Below are 19,348 nucleotides of genomic sequence, written 5' to 3'. Positions count from 1 at the left end.
ATTATTGAGCAGGCCTGGTGAGGGACTCTGAGAAGATGCATCAATCAAACAGTCCTCGTTCTTGGGGGACTCTGTCCAGAAGGGTGGACAGACTGGAAAACAAACAATTACTCTGCAGTGCGTTAAAGCTCAAAAGCTTCTTTTAGACATATGTTTCAGCAGAGTCTGAAAATGACAGCTACAATGACAGCTTCTCCCCATCCACCTCCACCCCAAAAACTCCCTAGAGTTTCTGTGTCTAGACTCCTCCAGAAATAGGAGAATCAAGAAGGTTGCTTCTGTAACTGACATAATATCCATGAAAGAAAAGTAATTCTTAATTTATACCTAGAATGCTGTGACTCGATTACTCTTGAATATCAAAAACTCACTGGCAATATTTACTTTAATCCATACTGCAACCGCTTTTTCGCTGCCTTTTATGACACACAAAAAAACTTACTTTCTTGTGTGATTTTCTATGAAGTGGAAGGAAATTGTTGGAGTTAAAGTGTTTAACTTTTAAGGTACACTAATAGAGAAAAAAATGTTGTTGGCCTTTACACATTCACATACACTATTCAGGTGCACTTCTTTTTATGATTCTCAGCACAATAAACACACTCACAGTAACCACCCTTCTGCCCGCTGTGCTGATATTACTCCTAAAAGAACAGATTCTTGCCCTCCCTCCTCACCAGTCCTCATACTTGGTTCTCTATCTGTTCTCTCTCAACAAGTTAATGGTGAGGTTAAGAATTTTAAAATGCAGTGCCTTGCCCCCATTCTAACTTTGGCTAAATAATTTTATCTCCAAATAATTCTATTTGGTTCCCTCTTCCAGTTGTTTATTTAATTCTATTAGAGTTTCGAGATTCTGAACATGAATTATCTGCTAATAAAATCTAAGTGTATTTCATTATACCGTGTGTGTATGATTCAGGTCCCTCTGGGCAGGCAGTTGCAGCTGAACTCTATTTGAGTTTTAAGAACCGTCAATCTTTTAAATCCAGTTTACAGCCTGAAAGGAGGCTGATGATTTTGCTGATTATTCAAATGAATTGATAGTCTCGAGATAGGAGATCTGGCCACAATGGAGTCTTGAACATTTTAAATCCAAATTCAAGTCGTGTGTGTGTGTGTGTGTGTGTGTGTGTGTGTGTGTATTAACAATCAGTTACCTGTAAGAGAGAGGAATTCCTAGAAACTAATTACACTGTTGGATCATCTTGGACTGCTAATTTCTGGATTAGTGAAAAGATTGAAATATCCACTATACGACAAACTTGAAAAGTGTCATCCTTGACATTTTAAGGGCAAAATCACTGCCATTCAGAGACTAGAGTGGCTAGAGAAACCCACTTCCAATAAGAGTAGTAAGCATAAGGAGGATATAGTGAGCCAATGCTGTTAAAACCATCATTGCTTGACGAACACATAATCTATTGAAATGCAGACAATAATGATATGGATGGAATGTTCCTATACAAGTAGTTCCTGGAGAAAATGGGTTATTTCTCCATGGAATATTCAAATAACAACTTTAAAGGAAAAGAAGAATTTACAGTGGGTCATCTGGAAAGAAAAACTTCATGGAAATAAAATATGTGGACCAAATAAATTAGAAGACAACGGATCCAGTGTCTCTTTTGTTTTCCCTCTCTGACTATACAATAGTCAGCAGAGTTCTCAGCAAGTTCTAGGGCTCAGTAAATATTTACTGTATTTAACTAAGCTGAAATGAAATAAGTGGACTAGAACAAACAGAATAGGCGGATGTATTCTTGGATAACATCCTTCTGACGTCATCTTGAAAGAGATTGTAATTTTCATGAGAGCTTAGGTGAGAGGAAAACAATGACCTCAAAATGTGGACAAGAGACCCAGCACTTCAGGCAGAATACTGAGGGTCACATAGACGGTTAATAGATATCCTATATTTTCATAAAACGCTGATTAATTTCGATGCCTCTCGGCTCAGAGACCAGTCTATCACGCAACTGTTTTCCTTCCAGAGGGTGAGGTCCTACTTCCGCGTTGTGCACTTCCAGCACCCTTGCACCGACTAAGAGGACCTCAGGACCAGAGGCTGGAGGGCCGGGGAGTTCTCCCCACGTGACACCGAGCCACCCTCCTCCTCTAAGGTCCAGCCATCTTTTCCGACGTTTTACAAGGAACAGGCGGCTGCGGTCAAACATTGCAAAACTCTGCGATTTACATGCCGCTCGCGCGGCTATTCTCTGAGCGCCTCGCCCTCCCATCCCGTGGCGCGAAAGCCTGTGGGCGTGCAGGCAGCGCGCCGCGTTCCCTTTCAGCGCGACCGGCCAAGTGCTTGCCCTTGACCCCGCCGTTCAGCCACGCACAATGAAAACTATAAACAACAACAATTTTTGAAAGTGCGGGGAAGCGCCTCTGCCTCCCGCGCTTTCTTTGCCGAGTCTCCAGCCTCAGATCCCTGCTCAGCCGAATCGTCTCTTTTCGGCGCCGGGTTCCCGCGCCGCGAGGGACGCTCAAGTGTGCCACCGGCCTCGGAACTGTGAGCGGCTGCAAGCCTGTCGCGCCAGGCTAAGGGACGAGCAAAGCGGGCTCTTTACCTGGTTCAGGCAGCGCCACCCCACCTGACCTTCGCCCTCGGAAGGAGGCTCGTGGCACGGGTTGCACGACGTCGCAGGGCGCCCTGTTGCGGACCAGCCCAAGGCGCTCCTAGTGCGGGGTAGATACTGGGTCCCGGGAGGCAGCGCTTCAGCAGTGAGGCTCCCGGCCTTTGTCCCTCTCCGCGCGGGCTCCGGAGCTGGATTCCCGTCCAGGTGCACCGTGGCCTGAGCCAGGACTCTGGGCATCAACGGAGTGGGGGGGGGGGGGGGTGCAGCTCCAGCCCACGTGCCGCCTCGGCGGCGCCAAGGTCGCCACCTTTAACCCCTGACCCCGGTCCCACCCTCCACGTGGGGAGAGCCGGCGTCTGCTGTCGCACGCTTCCACCAAAAACGAAGAAAAGCCGCGCGTCAGCACGCTGGGCAATCAATCTCACCAAAGTTGGCAACGATGCTTAAAATGTTTTATTTTTTTTTCCCCTCTTTAAAAATATTTACAGATCTGAAATCTCCCCCTTTCGCCCCTACCCATCCTCGGGACGAGGGAAACGAAAAGAGGCGTTGAGCTCATTGTCCAAAGCCCCCCGCTGGCTTGGCCGGCTGCGTGTGCGTGTACCTACATACAGGTGTCTATATGGGGTGAGGAGTGTACCTGGCTTGGTTGGCGTTTTTCTGATATTTCTTTTCTACCGGTCACTGTCGATCTGGCCGAAACCCCCTTTCCCACCACCACCCGAGGACATCCCCTCCGACATGGTTTTTAAAGCGTACTGGTTTTTGGCGGGGGGGGGGGGGGGAGGAGGCGAGAGCAGGCGATGTGGCTGGAGAAAAGGCCGATAAATACCCGAAACGCTCGAAACGAAAAGTAGGGCAGAGGCCATAAATAAGAGATAACGAATACACATGGTGTATTTCTTAATATTTCCGGCCGCAGCCCGCCCCGCGCCGGGGCCCCGGGGAGCGCGGCGCGGGGCCGGCGGCCGCTCAGTAGTCGAGCTTGTTGTAGAGGTTGTAGAGAGGTAAGGCCGAGAGGTTGCCGCCGGGGTAGTAGAGCGGCGCCGGGAAGGCGAGCGAGCGCGGCACCGGCACCCGCAGCAGCGAGCTGTCCCGGAACACCAGCGGCATCCCCACCAGAGTCTGCGCCGACGCGTGCGCCATGTTGGCCGCCTCCAGCTCGGCCGAGAGCTGCCGCTTCCACTTGTTGCGGCGGTTCTGGAACCAAGTCTTGACCTGGGTCTCGGTGAGCTGCAGGCTGGAGGCGAGGCAGGCGCGCTCCGAGCTGCTCAGGTAGCGCTTCATGTCGAAGGTGGACTCGAGCTGGTACACCTGGCTGCGCGAGAAGACCGTGCGCGTCTTCTTCTTGGCGGCGCCCGCCTGCCGCTCGGCGCCGCCGTCCCGCGGCCGCTCGGGCCCTGGCGACGGCGAGCCCGCGGGCAGGAGCCTCTCTTTCTCTTCCTTAAAGTCCGGGTGCGAAGGAGAGAGGAAAGGCGTGCGCTCCGAGCTCGCGGGCCCCGCGCCTCCGCTGCCCTTGGGGGTACCTGGGGAGTGAGAACAGACAGGAGGGCATGGAGTTGGGGAGCCTCAGAAAGCCCCAGCTCTGGCCAGGACCCGGGGTGGGAGGGCGGGGGTGGTGATGGGGGGGGGGTGCGGCCGGCGGCTGCAGCCTTGGTCCCAACCCCTTTCTCTTCTCCCTCTCGCCGGAACCCGAAGCCCAGCACCCTGGCCTTGGAAAGCGGCGGGAGAGGGATCCAGCCGCTTCGAGTGCGGGGTCTCGGTGCCCCCAGCTTCGTGAAAGGACGTGTGGCAACAGGGGGAGGAGGTCTGGACGGTGGGGGGGGGGGGAGGGGGACATTAGCATCATTTTAAAAGGTGATTTTGCCTTGTAATAACTGAGCTGGCAGAGTTCCCCGAGCTTTATAGTATGGCATCATTTCACAGGCCGTTTGTTCGGAAATCACGCTAAGGACTAACGCGGGGCTCCCCTCCGTCAGATGTTGTAAAGAGGAACCGTCTCTGAAAGGCACCATTGTCAATCATCTTGGAGTGGTAATCAGGCCGAGGGTGGGGGGCGGGGAGGGATGGAGAGGAGAAAAAAGATGCTGGAAGAGATTGCGGTAGAGACAGACGGACCGCTGGCACCCGACTTCCAGACCTCTTGTTCGGAGAGTATCCGACCGATGTACGAGGGGGATATTGAGGGCAGAGCCGTGTGTGCGGCCGGCCCTGTACCCAGCCCGCTGTGGTACACTCTCCCTCCAACCCAACCTTCTCCAAGACCGCGCCGCGCGAGGTCTGTGTTCCCAGTCACCTCCCGGGCCCCCTCCGGGAGGAGGAGACAACAACGCGCGCGTCCCCTCCCCTCCTCCCTCGACCCTGGGCGGCCGGGGCTCTGGCCAGAGGGGGCCTGGACCCCGGCACAGCTTCCCGCCCCTAGAGCTTGCTCGCGGCCGACCCGGCGGCGTGAGATCCTTACCCAGGCAAGGAAAGGGGATGGGGGGGTGATGCTTGGAGCCCGGCTCCTTGGGGCCGTGCGGGTCTGGGCAGAAGCAGGCAGGTGCCTTCCAGCCGTCGTCCGGCTCCTCCTCCTCCGAGGACACGGACAGGCTGCGCTTCCTGGCCGGCCAGCCGGCGGGCTCCCGTGGCACCTCGGAGGGGCCCCCGCCCAGGATGGACTGAATGGTGAAGCTGGAGACGCCGCCGGCCGCCGGACACCCCTTGCCTGCATCTTCCTTGCTGCCCATCCTGGGTTCATAAGAAATCGGAGGAAACCAAGAACTCCCTTTAGAGACGATCTGGGTGGAAGGTGGTGCAGGCAGGCAGGCGGGGGGAGGGGCGGGGAGGGGAGCCAGGGGGAGGGGGCGGCGAAGCTGGTGAGGCGTCCCCTTTGCGCGGGGGACACGCGGGCACAGGATGGCTGCGCGGGGATCCTTGCCCGCCCGACTCTGGGTGCGCCCGCCCAGCCCCGGCGCGAATGCCCCTTCCTTGCCCGCCAGCTCCCGGGGTCTCCGCCGGCGCGGAGGTGGCGCGGCCTCATTTGCATAGAGGTTACCCCGACGCGGCCAATCGCAGCGCCGCCGAGCGGCCCCGGAAATTTTCAAAAAGCCCAGGCCCGGCACGCAGCGACTGTGCGCCCCGGAGCGCGCCGAGAACCCGGCGGGCATCAGCTGTGTGCATCCAGGGACAGCCGGGCGGAAAGCAGCATAGATTCCAGCCCCAGGTTCCTGGCCGCTGTGGCGACTCTGACCGCTCGGACTCCGGCCCTCTTGAGGGGCAGGGGCAGCGCGGGGCTCCGAGCTGGAGCGGCCCGACGCCTCCCTCAGGCGACGGTCCTCGCACCGCCGGAGGAGCTGGTACAGGCTGCTCCAAGATCCTCCCTACCCTCCCACCCCTCCGGCCCCGGACCGGCAGGCAGAGCCGGCGCCCCGCAGACCACTGCGCCCGGCGCGGGAGGGGGGGGGGTGGTTAAGAGCATGCGCTTCCGAACTGATGCCCTCCCTGGGACCCTAACTGGCAGGCCCGGGGCAGACAACTTCTGACCATCCCAGCCTACAGGTCCCACCCCTGTCGCAGGCCCAACAGGGCTGCAAGATCCTTGGGGGTATGGAAGAGACACCTAGATCTTGTGGCAACACATCCTGGTTCACGTCCCAGCCCCACCATTTACAGGCTGTGAACCAGGACGAGTCAGAGCCTCACTGCCCTCCCTGGCGGAATGAACTTCTCATTAGCATCTCCCCCTTTCTCCTGTTTTGAGGATGTCCTTAGATAGGGATGGAAAGCTGCAGAAAGCCCAGGAGACCTAGGAGCTCATAGTAGGGACTCAGTAAACTTTTGCTGAATAGCCCACAGCCCACTCTCTATTTCACAAGTTTCTGGGGTTTTTTGTTTGTTTGTTTGTTTGTTTGTTTGTTTGTTTGGCAAATTTGCAGGTCACAGAATTACTGCAGAAATAGAGGCGCTTTGATGCTGGGAAAAGGAGAAAGAGGTGAGAACGGGTTATGATTTTAGAATTGGGCAAAGTCCATTCAAATCTCATCTGGGTGACCTTGAACATGACACTAAAACCTTCTGAGCCTGGATTTCCTCCTTTCCTAAACTTGGGGGAAGAAATTCCTACCTGGAAGAAGTTATAGTTAGGTCTGCATGGCCAACTCCGAGGCGGTGAGGGGTAAGTGCTCAATAAACCGTGGTTCCTTCCCTCCTCCTGGCGACCTCTGAGCCCCGGTTCTTGCTCCTTTAATTCCCTATCAGCTGTTATTGGACCTCGAAGCAGCCAGGCGCAGGCAAAACATTACAGGGGCACAGTTGTCTACACAAGCTGAGAGGAAAGGAAGGTGAAGTAAGGCCCCGAGGCACTCAGGCAACACCAGCTCGGTTTGCGACCCCAGGACCCCTCCACCAAGAGCTCTTGGGAGCCCCCTGCCCCTAAGATATTCCCCCAAATGCAACCAAGGTGATAGGAGACTCTGGAATCAGTCCCCACAAATGTGCAGACGCCACACCATGACGGTGCAGTTCCCTCCTCGCCCGCGCCGCGCGGGGTTATTGAGTAAAGCGCTTATAATATCATTAGCCTCGGTGAGTTACCGACTGCAGCCCTACCCGTGGCAGAACCTCTCGCTACTTAACTCCTCGAAGGGCTCGTTAATGGGCTAATTGATTAGGAGTCGGCGGAGCAGCCGAGCAGGGGCAGGCGAGGGGGTGGAGGCTAGGGGCTGTGCGCCACGGCCCGGGAGGCCGGCGAGGGGCAGGTGCCGGCCTCCGTCACCGCATTAACCTCTTCAGGGCTCGGCGGCGGGGTCGAGACACATTACAAATGGTCAGCTTTAATCATGGTGTCAGCTCATTAACCCGGAAGGACCCGGCGCTGAAATACAATTTGTGCGTCCTCTGCGCGGCCGCGGCACAAGCTCCAGGGCCACGTCGCAGCCTGTCCCGCGCGCTCCCGCACGGCTGGGGGACAGAGGGGAGGTTCCTGGAAAGACACAGCCGACTCTCAGCCGCCTGCGGCCTTTCTGCCTCCTCAAACACCCTGAGTGGGCGTTATCTCCTGGCCTTAGCCAAGGCTATCCCAAGGGAAATTGGCCAGCCCGAGGAGTAGAACCCACCACCCTCTGGGGAAGAAAGCAGAGTTGGGGGGGGGGGGGGTGCGGGTGTTGATTGGACCCTTCCAAATTAGTAAATACCTGGTGCCAGCAACCTGGAACACACCGGGAGCCTCCCATCATTCTTCGCGTTAATCCTCATAGCCAACCTGTGGTGCAGATCTTTAACCCCATTGTACAGGCGGCGAAACTGAGGCTCCCGGGGGGAAAAAGTGACCAGCCCAGGCAGAGTAACCAAGATTGAAGCTCAAGGTTGTTCCACTGCCAATACCAGGCCCTTGGGAGGGGGCGAGGGGTGGAGCAGACGTTGGTATGGAGTTTGGCATGGAGTCCGTGAGGACCTCAGCTATCTTCCGAGCACGGGGTCAAGGGCCCACGGGGTTGGCCTCTGCCAGGGCGGGGACCCTAAGAGGTGGCGGCAGGGCTCTGGGGTAGGCTTCAGAGATGCAACTCCAAGACCGGAAGCAGCGAGGGACTGAGCTCAGGTGGGGAGGGGTGTGAGCTGACCCATGCAGCCTGGTTTGAGGACTCAAAACTAGGAAACCACGCAGCCCTGCGACCCCACAACTTTGCCCCCACCTCCACCCCCACCCCAGGCTAATTTGGGAGGTCAAAAGGAGCCATCTGGCCTCGTACTCTGCTTGCACCCCACTTTCTCTCGCATTGACCGTCTGGTCTACACAGAGGTGCGCTACAACTGAGTCCCGCGTAGCTTCTGTCACCTGCACACCCCGCACTTCTTCACGCGCACGCGCTGAGCTGTATGCACGCGCTTGCATAAACGCTTACGCGTTCACACGCATTGAGGCCGCAAACGTTCTCTGAGCTCTGACTAGTGCGCGCGCACAGACGCGCGCGCGCACACTCACCCTCCCCACTTAGCCAAGGAAGTGATGGTGGCAGCAGGACGGAGGCGGGGAGGCCGTGGCGGAGACCAGCGGACCCCAGCTCTGCTACCCGAAGGACTCTCCTCTGGGCTCTCCTCTGCTATTCTGAACGGGTCACCTGCGTTGTCTCCCGCCCCCCCTCCCCCCCTCTCCCCCTCCCCCCGTGCACTGACCGCAGTCACACCATAGGGGCCGGAAGGCCAAGACTAGATCTTCCCACCATCCCTTTGGGGCATCCGGGGGTCCCCGAGACATCACCCAGAGCTCAAAGGCCCAGACGCCCTCTCCTGGGCCCAGCACAGTTGTAAAACACACTCCCAGGAACCCTTAGCTCCAGGAACCAGCACCCACAGACACCCATTCTCTCTGCCCTCGAGTGTAGCAATCGTTCAACCCCGCACCACCTCCCACCCCACCCCTCGGAGTCTCGGGATAGCTCCGCCCCTCCCTGCTCCATTCAGATTAACCGCGGAAACTCTGGGCTCTGGCCCCTCCTCATTTTGGGGATCGCTCCCTCCCTAGGAATTAGACACAACCGGGTTCCAAGGAATGATAAACTTTCCGAGATTGAAAGGACGCTTAAAGTTTAGGTCTCGAGATTATGCCACTGCTCAATATTAAAGCGGCCCAGAGCAAACTTGCCGAGCCTAATAAAAATTGATCCTCTCTGCTCTGCAGCAGTTGGGAAATAGGCTGGCTGAGCCGAGTAATAGTGGAAGAAGGCTCCCTCCGAAATGACAGATGAAGTCATAAACAAGTTTGATCTTGGAATCAAGCTTCGATAAATATTAAACACAGTCTGCCCCCCCACCTTTACGGGACTGGATTATGATATATGGCGCGTCCAAACTTTAAAATAAGGAAATACCAGAGAAAATGATCTCAATAAATTTTCTAAGTATAAACGTTGATTATGTTTCGATTTTCATTCAAGGACCTCTGCTGTTCGTTCTTTGGTGCAAATGACATCTCGCAATAGGCTTTTGGGGAAAAGGGCTCCCTATTTGAAAAAGAGAGCCCCAGAGGTGTACAATTTATGTAATCTGCGGCTGGAAAATGAATTGTGTAATTTATTGGAAAACAGAAAGTCATGAAGATTGGATCAGCATAGCCGAGCCCCGACACCGCCCCCCCCCCACATCCATCAAGTTCCAATTAACAGCCTAACCAGAGAGCTTTAATGGGTTTCCAATCTAGTGGCCTGATAGACTCATCAATTCCTCTGGGAGAAATTAAGAAAATCGACCGCCCCTTGGCGACGCAGTGTCATTCCTTTCTGCAACTATATGTCAAATTAAAAACACAATTAAAATTTAAACTGTTTCAATCAAAGGGTGCCCTGCAACCTATGTTTCACTTAATAGAACTTTGATGAAAATCTGATGCGTGCACTCCATCACCACGGGGGGCGAGGGCGGCGGAGGAGCTCAGGAGAGAAGGGGATTCTTTCTATTTCTTTAAGACATTTGCGCTCGGGTGAGGCACACCAGGTGACTCCACCTGACCGCTCCTAAGTGATGGGCGCAACGCGCTCTCCGGGGCGCTCGCTCGGTCGCTCTACACCTCTACCCCAGCTCTTTTTCCTCTTCTTCCACCGCAGCCAGAAGGAATCCTTCTGGAACCCCGGTGACCCAGATTTTGGGCAGTTTCTCCCGGCAGATTCGTCTGGAGCAGCAGCCAAGGAAGGGTTTGGGCGAGTACAACCAGTGTGCACCTCCTGGGAACTCTCCAACGAGGCACACAGCCTCCGGCTATCCCTTGCCTCAGGTCTCCGAAACTGCCCGACGCTCGCATGAAGGTCTACCGGATCGTAGAGGCACGACAAGGGTGGCAGGAAATCCCAGGCGGTTAAATGGACCCCGGGGAGAGCTAGGACTGCGCTGCCGTCTGAGACCAGATTCTCCAGAAGCTGCCGCTCCCCACCCGAGCAGCCTTTAGGGGACTTCCACAGGAGGGGCTCACACTCCGGGACAAGCGCACCCAAATCTCAACTCGAGATCCGGGTCCGAGCACCAGGCAGGGCTCCAAAGTACAGCCGGCCTAGCTATCTTTTGCGACCTTTTCCTCTCTTTCGTCACCCATCCAACCCCCAGTTGTTTATAGATCAAAGGGTCAACATCCGCCCGGCACACCTCGACCGGGGCACGTGCACCCTGTCGCGCACACTTCCAGAGGCGTACGCCGGGACGCACGGATCGCTCGCACCCAGGAGCCTGGGAGAGCGGGCAGGCAGGGCGAGGTGGTGGGCAGAGAGTGGGCGGGAAGCCTGGAGGAGGAGCCTGGCGGATTGCCTCCTCGGGGCCACGTGTCCGCGCCCTGGCAGGAGTAGTCCCCCGAGCTTGCCCAGCTGCGCTCCGGATCCCAAGAGGGGATTTCTATGGAGCTCAGGGTTCTTGCACCCTGACTCCATCTTGGCGACCCAGTGGAGGCATCTTTTCCTAGCTGCTTTGCAGAGTCTGGTTTTAGATAGCTAAGGGGAGAGGCCCTCTGGATGGGTCACTGGGCCGCGGGGCGTGGAAAACCGAGAGAGGTGGGGCAAAATGGAGTCTCGGAGGCGGGCAGTTAAGCCTGCACCCCGCAGCGCCCCTCGAGGGAAGTTGAGGTGCCCCGCGCTCACGCAAGGGCGCGTCGCGCCGGCTTGGGAAGCCCAACAACGCGAGGCCTCGCCAAAGCTCCCAAAGGCCAAAGGCTGCGCAGCCCTCGGACCCCGCTCCCATCGCCCAGGCCCTAGCGGGCCCAGCGTGCGCCCGCCCGCAGAAGAGAAAGCAAATCTCACCGACCTTGCCTTCTCTTTCTTTCTTCGGGCTCTACCCTCCAGACGCTCGCTCTGGGAGCGAGGAGAGGACAGCGCTCTGGGGTTCTCGCGGCGGGGCCTCTGGCTCTGGCGTGCCGGGAGCCTGCCAGGAGGACGTCCCGGCTCAGAATGAGCGCCCAGTGGCGGGTGGGGGGGCAGTTTATATCTGTCCTGCTATTGTTTGATGTACACACACCCGCTCTATTTACTACCAAATAAAAGAAATACATCTGTGTTGCCAACAGAAACAGCTCGCGCGCTGGCTGTGCCGTCTCCCAGGGCCCGGAGGCGATCGAGGGCGCTCAGAGTGGCAGAGCCCCACATTGTGGGGACCTCGGCTCCGAGTTAGGTCCCAGCCCATAGGAGTATGGGAGTCCGTGGTGGGGTGTTGGCAGGCTCCGATAGTTTGTCCCAGATGGGAGAGGAGGAATGCACGAGGCATTCCTGCTGGAAGGATTTCAGGCTTGCCTTACTTAGCAAGGGATTCTACCCAGCTTGCCTTACTTAGCCTGAGGCTGTAGAGAAAACCAGCTGCCCAGGGTCCCCTCAAACAAGGTATGCCTGACTTTGTGTGTTAGCGATAGCTGTGATGATGAACACATATGTGGGTGGGTGTACCGCAAGCACCTGGGTATGGGGTTCATTAGGGTCTATCTAATGTGTTCGTGTGTGGGGCGAGTGTTTATACCACACAGGAGTGTCCCCTATGTGTGGTTTGCTGGTGTGTCTATTTGGGTGATGAAGAAAGACAGTGTCATTTGCACTGATTTGAGGACTGACAGGGAGTGCAGATAGGGAAGGGTCTGAAGTTAGGGTAGGTGGAGAGAAGGCTAGGTTCTGCGATGCGGGGGGGGGGGGCATCGAATGGATAAAATCTGGAGTGTTGGTTCAGTGTCCTAGGGTAGGGGACAGGGGCTGCCCTGGCATCCTGCAATGGAATGTCCTGGAGGAATTGGGTAGATGCCCGGTGGCTCCTTCAGACACCTCCCCCCTCTGCTGAGGGGTTCCAGCAACTCCCGGCAATCCCTGCGGAGGCAGGGGTGGGGAGGGGCATTCTTTGTAGGGGAAGATGACCCCAACAAGCTCTTGGGGTGTGACAGTCCCACCAAGAGCTTTCTTGGACTCTGGGGACACTAAAGCCTCAGAAAGCCCTGCAGTAGAGCCGAGGACACTTCCTGTGTAGAGCGATGCATGGTGCCCCCACACTCTGGCACAATTCTTTCTCTTGCATTGTGAGAAATACTACCACTCCGACTTGACAGGAGGGAGGTGGAAGTTTCCCGCCTGGGCCAGCTTCAGGCTCACACAGCGGCCAGTCCCTGGAGGTGGCCAGATGACCCTTCTCCCTTAGGGCAGGCACGGTGGCTGGGGGGGGGGGGGAGGGGGTGGGAACACGTGGGTGCAGGGCAGCTGAGCTCCCCATAGGAGGGAGAGAGAGAGACGGGGAGAGCAGGACAAAGGATAAACGCTGCGTGTGGGGAACCAGTTATTTCTTGACTTTGTAAAGACTGGGTCAGTCAAGAACCGTTTTCTAGAATCCAAACACAAATAAAGAAGTATTTTCTTGGCATTTGATAGCATCGTGTTCTGGCTGTAAAAATCTAAGGATGTGTTTGCTATTGCAACATTATTTTTAATGAGCTGTTATTGGCCTGTCCCACAGTTAGTATTGCCAACAGTAAAAGGCATCACTGTGTTTTCAGGTAACACAAGGAACAACATATTTTGACCCTGAATTTCTGTTTATTTTTCATTTACGACACATGCCCTCGTTTTTATTCCAAACCACAGGGAAATAAAGGGAGATCTATCTTCACTGAGGTTCAGGCTAAAATTGCGCCATAAATACGCATGCCAGTTTATTTGGGGGCAGTTTCCCATCAATAGAAAACGACACCCAACATTTCAGCCATAGCAGACTCGACTGTGTGGATTGGGTTTGAAGAACCCAGCAAAGCGTTGGGAGAGGGAAGGCGAGCGCGTGCAGGCGCTCCCCAGCGGACGCGCCGGGCGGTGTGCTCTTCGGCATCTTGACCGTCTACAGGTTCTTCATCTCCCCCTTCTGGCTCCCCAGCTTCAGACTTGCCCTGCCTGGAGTCGGGCGTACGGACCCCACGCTCTAAGGCAGGCAGCCTCGCGGTCGGCGAGGAGCGCGCAGGCACCTGCTTCCGCCCGCAGACACGCGCTGCGCTGGGGCTCCCCGCGCGCCGCGCCTCCGCTGGCCGCCCACCGAGCGCGTGGGAACCGCCAGCGCTGCGCTTTCTGGCATGGGCCGGGGTGGGGGCAGAAGACCAGAGAGGCCGCCGCTGAGGTGTCGGGCGCCTGTGGACAGAAAAGGGTCTGGCCGGGAGGAGACAAGGTCCTTTCAGTGGCCGCGGCCACAGTTGGGTGGTCTCTGTTCCCCGACCGGGACCGCGCGCATACCCGAGCCGCCCCGAGAGCCGCAGCTCCTCAAGGCTGGCGGAGGCCTCCCTGTCCAGGAGCTGGCAGCCGCCTTCTCTAGGGCCCTCTCGCGATCCGGCCTCTCCCAGCTGGACTTCGCGACCCGCCTCCGGCCACAGCTAAATTCTAAGTCCACTCCCTTCTTTCCTCCCCCCGGCCCCCCCCCCCTGCCCCTGGCTGCAACCGAGCCCACCGCGTTGCAGGCCCGCTGACGAATGCCTAGGAATGTCCTCCCCAGAATCTCGGGGCTTCTGAAGGGACCGTGGCCTGGGAACGGAACACGAGGCTGTAGCACAGCGTTCAGAAATTTATCAGCCATCTCGGAGCTCGCGGCGGCCGCTTCGCTCAATTTCTCAAACTAGATAAGCCTAGGTCCTCGCCCCGCGTTACCCTCTGAGCGCAGGGCTCTGCAGGCTTCGAAAAACACTAGGGAGAGCGCAGCCCTGGTCGGGAACAAAGCCGCCTCTGTCTCTGCCGCCTCCTGGATTACGGGGATGTGCGTCCAGCTCGGACTCCGCGAGCGCAGAGGCAGCCAGAGAGCGAGGCAGAAAAGGCTTCCAGAGACACCTGCCCTGCGGAAAATCGTCCGAAGTTTACACACTCTAGCGACACGAAACGCTTCGCTTTTCTTTTCTTTTTAATTAATTCGATTTCACGACAACAGTAAATGTAACAATATTTTGTGGGCTTTTTTTCTCTTTTTCTTAAAAAGGGACTGAACCCGGGTAGTGGCGAGGGAGATGGGCGGGCAGGGCGGGGAGAACACCAAGCTATCGCAGAAGAACAGGTGTAGCCGACAAAAAGAAAACAGATTGGGGGGCAGAGCCAGGAGCCCTGTGGAATTGAGGGTGAACTTTACAAGAAATCTGTACATATATCAAATAAGTTAAAATTCTCCTAAGTTGATTGTCCTTCACTTAAAGCGTATCTCACTCCTTTGAGCATTGCTACCTATCTCTGTTTCTTTCCTCCCCTCCCTTTCCCCTTCTTAATTTTCTCCTAAACCAATGACCAAGATTACACAGTGAAAACGTCTGCTTCTCTCCCTGGAGAAAGAGGCAGGGCTCTCAGGAAATTTTGTACAATATTGCACAGCTCAAAAGTACAACAGTTACTGAAGAACAAAAAGGCAGGGGGAGAGGCTAAAAGACAGATATTTTTTTTTTTAAATATTGGATGGACTTTCTCGAAACAGGGCACAAAGCAATACTAGTAATAATAATAATTTACCAACAAATGAAATCCCCAAAATAAATGCTACTAATAAATAAGACCACTCACACCGGGCCAGATGTGGAGCTGTTTCGATAATCAGAAGTCTGCTTGAGGCCTGTCTTATCTTTTCCCTTTAAACATTTAGAGAATTGTTCAGTCACGAAGCGGGACAGATAAAGAGGTCACCTGTGACACACCTCTGCCGGAAAAGTGGCCTGAGTCGGGGTTCCTCCCAGAGGCTGCTCAGATTCTGAAAATTAGGGAGGCTAACTGGAGGTGGAGAGGAAGAACCACACCCAGAAATCCAGGAATAAAAGTACCACAAGTTGAATTCTCTCTCTCTCTCTCTCTCTCTCTCTCTCTCTCTGGACTTCTGAAAATAGTTCTATATAAAAAAAAAAAAAAAGAATAAGCTAAGGGGGTTACGTTTCTGGGGCTTATTTCTCTTCTCTAAAAATAAAACCAAAAAACCACAGCGCAATGCAAATTTGGGGAGAAGTGCTGCACCGTTTACATCTTCCAGCCAGCCGAAATCTTCGACCCGGGAATTTTGTCTTTTTCCTGCTCTTTCTTAATATAACCAAAACCAAAAGTAAGGGGAGAAGCGCCTCAAATCCATTAGGGGTGAATTGCACGAAAATGCATTGCAAATACTTACAAAACGCTACCGATTGGGGGAGGGGAGGCCGGGGCCGCGCGCCCAAGCCCCGGTTCCCGAAGGCCGCTGGACGTCTCGGCGCCCTCGGCCCGGCCCAGTCTCCTCCGGGATCTGGGAAGGCGGCCGGGCGCTCCCTCCCCCTCCCCTGTCGGGCCTCAGACTGGCCTTAGCAGCGGCACGGACGAGACCACCGGGTGCGAGTAGTATACGGGGTGCGGGAAGGTGAGCAGCGGCTGGCTGACGGGCACCGGGGCCCCCGCGGCCGCGGCCGCCGCGCCGTCGGCCGCCGAGTTCTCGTGGTAGAGGATGGGCACCCGCACGATGCGCTGCGCCGCCGCGTGGCTCAGGTTGGCCGCCTCCAGCTCGGCCGCCAGCTGCCGCTTCCACTTGTTGCGGCGGTTCTGGAACCAGATCTTGACCTGCGTCTCGGTGAGGTGCAGCGACGCGGCCAGGCCGGCGCGCTCCGAGCTGCTCAGGTAGCGCTTCATGTCGAAGGTGGACTCGAGCTGGAAGACCTGGCTGCGCGAGAAGACCGTGCGCGTCTTCTTTTTGCGGCACGCGGGCTTCTTCTCGGGGCTCTCGGCGCCCTTCTTCCAGTCCTCCGCGCCCGGCGTCGCTGCCGCCGCCCCCACGCTCGCCCCGGCCGCTCCCGGAGCGGCCTCGCCTTCCTTCTTGCCTTCCTCCGAGTCGCTCTCCTCCAAAATGATCTCGTCCGGGCTCTTGGAGTCTAGCTCCTTGTGGTCGGGGTCGGCCTTGAGCAGTGGCTCCGGGGAGTCGCGATCGGTTCCCGAGGCGGGGGAGGAGTCTCGCAGGAGGGCCTTCTCCGAAGCTGGGGAGAGACAGACAGACGGACGCGCACACACGCACACCGAAACAGCCTTCAGAGAGGCCTGGCGCCTGGGGGCCGCAGGCTCAATCCGCGGTAGCCTCTGGGCCCCGGGCCTCGAGGCCTCTCCGTTCCCATGGGCCTCCTTCCCGGCTGGGCCAGGGCAGGGGCTCCGCGCCCTGGGATCCCCTTCCTCCCGAGGGCAGGCGACAGACCCGGACAGACCCGGTGGCGGCGCAGCCACTTCCTTTCTTTCCCTCAGCTCCCCCGCCGGGGGCCCACGGAGAGATTCTCCTCTGGCTTGGGCCCCACCGGCTCACTCCCTCCATCCAGGCCCTGTCCCCAGTCGCAGCCGGCTGAAGCCTCCGCGTTCATACCCCAGGCCACTTGTCCCGGGAAGCGCCGCGCCCCCGGCTCCAATTCCACCTCTTTTCTCACCAAGTGGGATTGGATTCCCTGGCAGCGCAACAGAGCGCGCGGGCGGTAGGTGCAAGCCAGGGGCCGGAGGAAGTTGGCCGAACAGCGGGTTGGAGGGTGCAGGGGTCCCAGGGTTGCGGTGGGAGGCAGCGCGGGGCGGGGATGGTACTGGCGCACAGGGAGGACAACGAAAGTTCAAAGAGAGGTCGGTACCTTCAGGTCTCGAGAGGTGGCCGCCGGTGGGGGTCAGGGTGTAGGGGTACCACCAGGCCGGGGAGCGCTCCAGGTAGTGCGCGGGCAGGGCAAACCTCTGCGCCGGGATCTCAAAGCGGGGGAAAGCCAGGTCGCCCACCTGCGAGAGCGCGAAGCCCGCGGCGCCCTCCAGGGCCCCCTTGGCCGCAGCGGCGGCGGCGGCGGCCGCGGCGGCGGCGGCGGAGGCCGGCGCGAAGAGCGTCCGTGGGGGCGGCTGCGGCTTAGGGGGTGGCCGGTGGTGGTCTCCGTTGAGCAGGTTCTTGATGGAGAACGGGGACTCCTTGGGCGCGGGAGGTGGGGGCGGCGGCGGCGGGGGCTGCGCGCTAGCCGTGCCAGGGGCGTCCGGCCCGGGCTCCGGCATGGTCCCCTCTCCTCCGGGTCCCGGGGAGGGAGGGATCGGGACGGGCGGGCGGCCGGGCGAGCAGGCGGGCGGCCGGAAATCAGACCATAAACGGAACTCAACTACGGGGCGCAAAGTCGGGGGCCGCCCCAGGCGCAAATCCAGCGGCGGGAGGGCGGGGTGAGGACCCGGCCGGGGCGGGCTCGCATGTGGGAGGGGTGCTGAGGGGCGGGGAGCGGCCCAGCCGCGGCACAGAGGGAGCGAGGCGGCTCGGCGGCGGCTGCAGCTCCCGGGGAGGAGGCGGCGGGAGCAGTCCCCGGCTCGGGGCTGCGTCAATCCGGCGCCGGATGCTAATGATGAAATCAAAATGTCATCCAAGTTAAATGCGGGGAGTATACGGCGATTGGGCGCGTACAATGGCAAATGGGATTAGGCAGGCGAAGGCGCAGCCGAGCCCGGGCCCCGCAGCCGCCTCCACCGCCGCCCCCTCCTCGCCTTCGCTCGGATTTTGGCGCTTTGGCTTCGGGCTATAAGAGCCTGCCTGTTATTGGCTTTATATAGTCCAATTAGGCAGCAAATGAGGACAAGCCTATTAGCACAAAAGGATATTGGCTCCCGCTAAAGAGGCACTCGGAGCGCTCGGGCGAGCGCAGGAGGCGAGCGAGGGACGCAGAGCCGGCGGCGCCCCCCGGCCCGGAGCGCACTGACAGCCAAGGCGCCGGGAGCCCGAGCCTTCCTCTGCCCCCTGCAGTTCGGGGACCCGCTTCCAGCCGCCAGGCCTGCGGGAGGGGGAAGGGGCGGGCCCGGCCCGCCCGGGTCACCTCGGGGTTATCCGCGCTCGCAGCTGTGGATCCCCCCCTCCCCCAGGGGATTGACAGGGTCCCGCCGCCCCCACGCAGCTGGAGAGCCACGCAGCCCCGACCTGGGAGGCAGGACACGACCTCCCGCCCTCGGCAAAGTCAGCACTTTCCTACCCTTTGGGGTCCGGCGGCCTCAGCATACTCCCCAAAGCCTGCTAAGGGCGCGGCCACGAAGAGGGGGATTTGGGTTCCCGTCTAATCGTTAGGGAAGGAATCAGGGTGTAAGTCCTTGGACTGCATCAGCGGGCTCAGGAATCAGCGTGGCCTTGGCCTTTGGCCCTGGGAAACCGAAGAGTGAGCCTTTCCTCTGGAGCAGGAGTGGGTGTGAGTGTCTGTGCATCTGCGGGTGCGCGCAAAACGGGCTGACACCCGCGCGTCACTTGGTGGGGCTACTGGGGCAGCAGCGTCGCGGCACCGACGGCTACGCTCCGAAGGGCGCTCCTCTTCTCTGGCCCGGGGCCCGGAAGACAGCACTTTCTCCCGGGAAGTCTCTCCCGCCGGCGCTGAACAGCGGCAGTGCTAACCGAAGGCACAGCGGCGCACCTTGCTCAGCCCTGGCGGTGGCAGCGGCACCGCAGCGTGTCCCCCAGGGCCGCCGAGTCCCTAGAGAACCCTGCTGGGCCTCTGAGGGACAGCTGGGCGGAAGATCACTCTACTCCATCGGTTTAAAAAGCAACTCCCCAGGTTGCACAAGAAGCCCGTAAGGCAGGCATTTAAGACTCTAGATTTAAGCATCAAATAAAGTAGACAATTGCTTGTGGGGTCCCTTCCCGAGAGACAGCTCTCTGGTCAGAGGAAGGCGGCGAAGTGGCCATCAGTCCCCTCCAACCATCCTGAGCTTTCATGCACCCAAGGTGTTTTCATGGCCCCTTCGCTTCCCCATTGCCTTATTGGCAGATGCATTGGCCAGATGCAACCGCTTTGGTTCCGCTGTTGAGAACTGGGTTTGTATTATTATTTTCTGATCCGGGGCTTCAGACCC

The 19,348-nt window shown here is 58.0% G+C and overlaps 2 protein-coding genes across 2 annotated transcripts; both read right to left on the bottom strand.

Annotated features, from left to right (window-relative positions):
- Positions 1–3,020: 3,020 nt before the first annotated feature.
- On the bottom strand, positions 3,021–11,448 carry HMX2 (H6 family homeobox 2). The gene is made up of 3 exons (XM_058698026.1): positions 11,343–11,448; positions 5,044–5,312; positions 3,021–4,108 (listed from the first exon to the last, which is right to left on the bottom strand). The coding sequence occupies exons 2-3, from the start codon at positions 5,309–5,311 to the stop codon at positions 3,555–3,557; spliced, it is 822 nt and encodes a 273-aa protein (XP_058554009.1). The 5' UTR covers position 5,312; positions 11,343–11,448; the 3' UTR covers positions 3,021–3,554.
- A 2,969-nt stretch (positions 11,449–14,417) lies between these two features.
- On the bottom strand, positions 14,418–17,733 carry HMX3 (H6 family homeobox 3). Its single transcript, XM_058696067.1, has 2 exons — positions 17,128–17,733; positions 14,418–16,500 (listed from the first exon to the last, which is right to left on the bottom strand). Exons 1-2 carry the CDS (start codon positions 17,525–17,527, stop codon positions 15,827–15,829), a joined length of 1,074 nt encoding a protein of 357 aa, XP_058552050.1. The 5' UTR covers positions 17,528–17,733; the 3' UTR covers positions 14,418–15,826.
- Between the last annotated feature and the right edge of the window lie 1,615 nt (positions 17,734–19,348).

Source organism: Neofelis nebulosa, chromosome 13, assembly GCF_028018385.1.
Source record: "Neofelis nebulosa isolate mNeoNeb1 chromosome 13, mNeoNeb1.pri, whole genome shotgun sequence".
NCBI lineage: Eukaryota > Metazoa > Chordata > Mammalia > Carnivora > Felidae > Neofelis > Neofelis nebulosa.
This window is presented reverse-complemented; position numbering and strand designations above follow the sequence as displayed.